Source organism: Mus pahari, chromosome 20 (assembly GCF_900095145.1).
Source record: "Mus pahari chromosome 20, PAHARI_EIJ_v1.1, whole genome shotgun sequence".
NCBI classification, from domain to species: domain Eukaryota; kingdom Metazoa; phylum Chordata; class Mammalia; order Rodentia; family Muridae; genus Mus; species Mus pahari.
In genome coordinates, this window is record NC_034609.1 from 42,906,976 (window position 1) to 42,913,004 (window position 6,029).

The following is a 6,029-nucleotide window of genomic DNA, read 5'->3' on the forward strand; positions in this document are numbered from 1 at the left end:
CAGATGTGATCCTGTGCATGGGTATTGGGATGTATGTAAGTGTACGTGTATGGGGATTTGTGTGCAGAAGTGCCCAGTGTCTGCTTCCCTTTGGGGGTAGATAGGCCATGGCACACCTAGCTGGACTGGAGGGAGGGAAGTTTAGTTGGGTGTGGGTGAGCTCAGGGCAGGATCACAGTAAGCAGAGAGTGAGTGAGTGTGTGTGTGTGTGTGTGTGTGTGTGCGTGCGCGTGCATGCACAATGAACAACACCTGGGAACAGCTTCGGAGAACTGGTTCCACTTATTAAGGGACATGGTATTTATGCCCATGAGGAGGTGGTCGGGGTCTCTGGGGCAAGGTCTGTGTGGCCATGCACCGTTGGCCAGGGCAGGGGTGTTTGAAGATGTTTCATCTACATCCTCAGGGACTTGTAGGTGGTGGGGAGGGGAACCTTTTAAGGTTAAACAAGGAGTGAAGCTGGGTAACTGGCAGGGTAATAAGTTCTTACGAGAGTTGATGGTCAGGGAGCTGGGTTTATGGTGTCAGGTTGGGAGAGAGCAGATGGCCAACTCCTGGCATCCTCATGTTTGAGATATCCGTTGTTGAAGCTCTCTCAACCCTTCCTCTGCAAACCTAGGCCATTAGGGTCTCACAGCCCCTCCCGTTTGTTTTATAAAGGAGCAGTATTGTCATAGTCAACGTCTATGTTGAGAATGGTTTGATACTGAACCATAGCCTGACTGGCAGTGATCTTCACCTCCCGACTGGACTGTAGCCCGTATGAAATGAAAGTTTATGTCATCTGGGCGTGGTGGTGCATGCCTTTGATCCCAGCACTCAGGAGGCAGAGGCAGGCGAATTTCTGAGTTCGAGGCCAGCCTGGTCTACAAAGTGAGTTCCAGGACAGCCAGGGCTATACAGAGAAACCCTGTCTCAAAAAGCCAAAAAAAAAAAAAAAGAAAAAAAAAGACATGCAGAAGAGGGACAACATGCTTTTAGCATCCTTTGAAGTTGAGCAAGAGGAAGGTGGGGGAAATGGGTATGAAGCCCCTTTGTGTGCGTGTGCCTGTGTCTGTGTGTGAACAGAATCAGTTCGATTGTTTAGGAGAGACCTGGTCAGTGAGAACATTTCCCTTAGAGATGAGAGCTGGCAGAGAGCTATGAGATCTTATGTGCTGGACGTGCAGGGGAGAGGCCCTCCCTTCAAGTGTCTTCTCCTGCAGGGACAAGCCCATTTTCCTACTCCCCCTCCCCACCCCACCCCCAGAAGATGCCGGCTCTCACCAGGCACCCGTGACTTAGCTCTTTGGTCCTCGCTGGGACTGACAGCGTGGTCACCCCACATTCCTATCTCCTTTTAGGTGGACCTGGACAGTGGCCTGTCAGAATTTGCAGTGGCCCAGCGTAGGCTGGTCCATGGCTGGAACGAGTTTGTCACAGATAACACTGAGCCCGTGTGGAAGAAATACCTGGATCAGGTAGGGGCAGGACATCCTTCGCTGTGGTCACTAGGGGCACTGGCCAGGAAGGGCGGGTCAAGTATTCATTCTTTAAATATTGACCCTGGGTGTCCTTGGACAGGTTGCACCTGGGGTGTGGGATGAATACATTTTAAGATAAACACTTGTGTCCTCTTGGATGCCCCGAGCCTCCAGAAGGAATCCTGCATAGGTGACTAAAGATATAGGTGGCCATAACCCTTACTAGCCATCATGGGCACTAGGGACAATTGCCACACACCAGGCATCATACCAGATAGTAAGTAAATAAGTAGTGCCGATTTATTTTATTATCCCCCTAAAGCCGTTTGCAAAGCGGTGGAGGGAGTGCGGCAGAGGAACAGGAAACTTTTTCCCTGTGGCACACAGATTTGCCAGAGGAAGCAGAGAGAAAGAGACGAGATAGCCTGGCAAAGGAGCATTTCAGAAGGCCAAGAAAGAATTCAGGAAGAGTGTGCCTCGAGAGGCTATAAAGGTGAAGGTATTGTCATGCTGGAGAGACGACTCAGCCAGGACAGTGGTTTTGCCATATGAGCACAAGGGCCTGAGTTTGGCTTCCAGAATCTACTCCGTTTAAAGCTGAGTTTGGTGCCCTGTGGTTGAAATCCTGGTACCAGAGAGGAGGAAACAGGTGGATCCTGCCAGCCTAGCCTACTTAGCCAGTTCCAGGCTAGTAAAAGATAGCACACACACACACACACACACACACACACACACACACACACACACACGCACGCACACGAATAAGCTCGAACGCACGCACACAGGGCGGGAGTGAGGGTGGGGGGAGGGGCAGGCAAAGACAGAGACAAGAGTGACACAGGCACACCCCTGTGGTTCTGAACTTCAAGTTTACCTGCTCATCTTGGGTACAGGAGCCCAAAGTCACCCAGCAGAAGGCTGTGATGCTGAGGTCATTCATACCCTTGCAGTCTGTCCCTGGGTACCCGCCCATCTTAGCTGATGAGCTCCGTGCTGGCCTGGTGCTGACCGATGGTCTACTTGTCAAATCGTAGCTGCCATGAGGGAAAGGGGAATGACCACAGCAGCCCGTTCTGGTCTAGAAATTTGTGCTAATCCCAGTGACCAAGCAGAGATCTCCGAGAACCCCTGAAGCTTCCTGGCAGTCGCTCTCCCTTCCTCCTTCCTCCATTTCTCATTCCAACCTAGGCCTTTTCTCTTCCAGTTTGTAGACTCCAGGGCTGGCCTAGGCTGCAGCCGCTCTCTGATTGGTTCTATGTTTAAAGCTTTCTTGATTGGTTGGTCCAAGGACCAATCACAGTTCAGGGAGCATCCTCTTCTAGTGGGCTTCACCCACATCACTACCCAGCTCTCAGTACAGTGTGTTGACGCTTTTGGCACCAAAACTGGGTTATAGGCACTGGGGTGGATCAGGCCAAACTCAGAAGAGTCATTGTCCAGGCCGTGGAGGCTGCTGGAAGTTAGAGCCTAAGGATGGAGACCAGCCGGGGCTCAGGCAGCTCTGCCCCGTTGGCTTTCGCGGAGATGCACAGCCTGTCTTTTCCTCTGGAGCCCTCTGCTTGCACACTGAAAGCTCCCTGCAACACTTCTCAGGAACCCCCGTAGCAAAGCCTCTCACCGTCTCTTTCGTGGGCTAATGGCCGGCTCACCTATCTTCTTCCTCTATAAGTTCAAGGACACACCTACTGGAGTCTATGGCCCTATGGGCATACAGATTCTTTCTGTATACCCTGCATACATTCATCCCTTTCTTACATCCACTAAACTTTTAAGAGGCAGTCATGGGGGAGCCTTCCTTTATGTCTCGTTCTATGCCCAGTGGACTGATTGCTGAGTTTCAGGAGGGATATGTACAGGACCCACTCATAGCTTTGGGTGGCTGGTCCCCTTAAATGGCTTGTGACGGTCTTTGGTACATGATGGAGTCTGGAGAAGAGTCGTCTGTATCCTATGACATTGCTCTTACGGGGCACACTGCACCCTTCTGGATGAATCGATTTGTGTATTTTGGAGGGAGGTCTTGGGCTTTGTGGGGATCAGGTCCCTTCTCCTTGCCAGCAGACCCCCACCCCATGTGTCTCAGACCCAAATCCAGAGCTTGAAAGCATCCCACTGTGTGGTGGGATTCTCTCTGAAGGACCGGCTCATTCCAATCCCTTCCCATCCCTTCCCATCCCTCCTCATCCCTCCTCCGTGCAGCCCTGGCAAGGAGGAGGAGGAGACACTTCTGCTGGGTCGGGAACCATCCCTGAAGCCGCACAGCCAGTGTTTCTCCATCCCACCAATACCAAATACTATCGTATCAGCCTGGTTCCACGGGCAGGGGCCACTTATTGGGCACTGGGCTGGCTACTCTCATGCCATGATTCCAAAGAGCCAGACGCAACTGGACGTGGAGACTCTAACACGAAATCCCAACACTCAGAAGGTCTGCTGTGAGTTCTGCCTCAGCCTGTGCTAGAGAGTGAGATGCTGACCCAGGGATCTTAAAATAGCCAGGCACAGCATGGATGCCTGTGGCCCCCAGGCACGTGAACGTGAAAGGGACCAAGAATCCAAACCCATTCTTGACCGTGTGGCCAAGTCAGAGGGGAGAGTGAGCTAAGGAGACTCCATCTCAAAAATGAAAGTGAAAGATAAAGAGGGGAGGGGGAGGTAAGGGAAGAGGAGAAAGAGAGAGACAGACAGGCAGACAGACAGCATTCTTATGCACAAGAAACTAGAGGCTGGGAGAAGTCGGAGGTTGGTCCAGATTGTGAGTCGGTGGTGGAGACAGGCAGGGGAAAAAAAAGCAAAATTCCTGAGTTCTTGTCCACCATATCACACCACTGGAGCCTGTGCTGGATCATGAAGACACTGTGTGTGACATCCAGGGTAGGTGAGGCCTGTGACCGCAGGACTGTCACCTCCCAGCTGTCAAGTACAGATGGGCTGATAGGGTCAAGGTGTCTTTGTGCCTCTGGTGTGGAAGAGGCGTTTGCTAGGGCCAACTCGGGACTGGTGCTTGAGCTGCCTCAACCCAGCAGGTCCTCCCACAGAGGCTAAACGTGACAGCTCCAGGCCTGATGGCGGGGCTCAGCCCCTTCACGTGTCACACCAACACGCACCGCTGTGCTTCTCACGGGCTATGGGACCCATGTACTGGGCCTTATTTCCTTTTGTGCCTTGGCCACTAGGAAGCTCAAAGGTGGAGATACATTTAAGATCTCCCTGGTCTCCTTGGCTCTGCCCTCTGATCTTTGCTGGGTTTGTATTTCCTTTCCATCCTCTGTAACGCGAGCCGTCACGGAGTGAAGGATTGGCAGACAAGGCACTAACAGAAAGTCCTTTGGTGAGATCTTTGGGACTTCAATGCCTAAGTGACATGGGGTGACACATGTGGGGGCTAAGAGGAACATCTGTAGAGTCCCCAGATGTTATCACAGGGGTGGTTGTGGTACACAGCCTCGGGGGTCTATTGTAGCAAGAGTGGAGTGCTTGCGGATGGTAGCCAGGATGGGCATCCACCATAGACCCCACAGAGATCCTTGATGGATGATGTGTGGCCAGGCGAGACAAAGAACTCAAAGTCAGGGCCGGGTCTGGGTGAGGGTAGTGTCAGGATTAGCCCACAAGTCTGTCAATGGTGGACTTGCCTACAGAGGAGGAATAATGGATGGAGCAGTCCCCTGTGTACGGACTGGAAGCCTGGTCTCATGTGAAGGTCTGAGCTGCCCACGAGCTGCAGAGAGGAACCTCTGCTGACTTTTGCGACACTGAGATTCTGTTGTTCACCTTTCAGTTCAGGAACCCCCTGATCCTGCTGCTGCTGGGCTCATCCGTGGTGAGCGTCCTCACCAAAGAGTATGAGGATGCTGTCAGCATCGCCCTGGTGAGTGACTGGCGGCCTCCACTCCTGGACTGGGATGCTCAGGGCTGGCAATGTCTGCTGCAGCTGTCTTTCAAAACATGATCATAGTTTGCATATATATGTATGTATGTATGTATGTATGTATGCATGCATGCATGAATGTGGGAGCACACATGTGCACCTGTACAGAGGCTACAGGACAACTTCATTTCCCAGGCACCATTTGGGGTAGGCTGTTTGCTGTCTTCTCCCTTCCCTGTAAGGTCTGAGTGTTTGTGTTAGAACATGCAGTCACTACCTCTTAGCTAATTTTCTCCCTGCTGCAATCAAATACTGAAAAGAAACATCTCAGAAGAGGTCATTTTGGCTCCAGCTTTAAGAGGGGACAGTCCAGGAGTGGTAGTGGGAGATATATATACATATATATACATATACATACATACATATATGTGTATATATGGATGATATATATTCTATATATATGGTTGATATATATTCTAATATATATTTATTTATATTTATATATATTGTCTTAGGGTTTCTATTCCCGCACAAACATCATGACCAAGGAGCAAGTTGGGAAGGAAAGGGTTTATTCAGCTTACACTTCCACATTGCTGTTCATCACCAAAGGAAGTCAAGACAGGAACTCACACAGGGCAGGAACTTGGAGGCAGAAGCTGATGCAGAGGCCATGGAGGGATATTACTTACTGG

General features: G+C 51.2%; 1 protein-coding gene across 1 annotated transcript in view; it reads left to right on the forward strand.

Moving 5' to 3' along the window:
• The window catches only part of Atp2c2 (ATPase secretory pathway Ca2+ transporting 2), a 58,562-nt gene that overhangs the window by 19,912 nt on the left and 32,621 nt on the right, over nt 1-6,029 (forward strand). The window contains exons 3-4 of the mRNA XM_021220345.1: nt 1,344-1,460; nt 5,245-5,334. Of these exons, the coding sequence (XP_021076004.1) occupies nt 1,344-1,460; nt 5,245-5,334 (207 nt within the window). The remainder of the gene's footprint in view (nt 1-1,343; nt 1,461-5,244; nt 5,335-6,029) is intronic.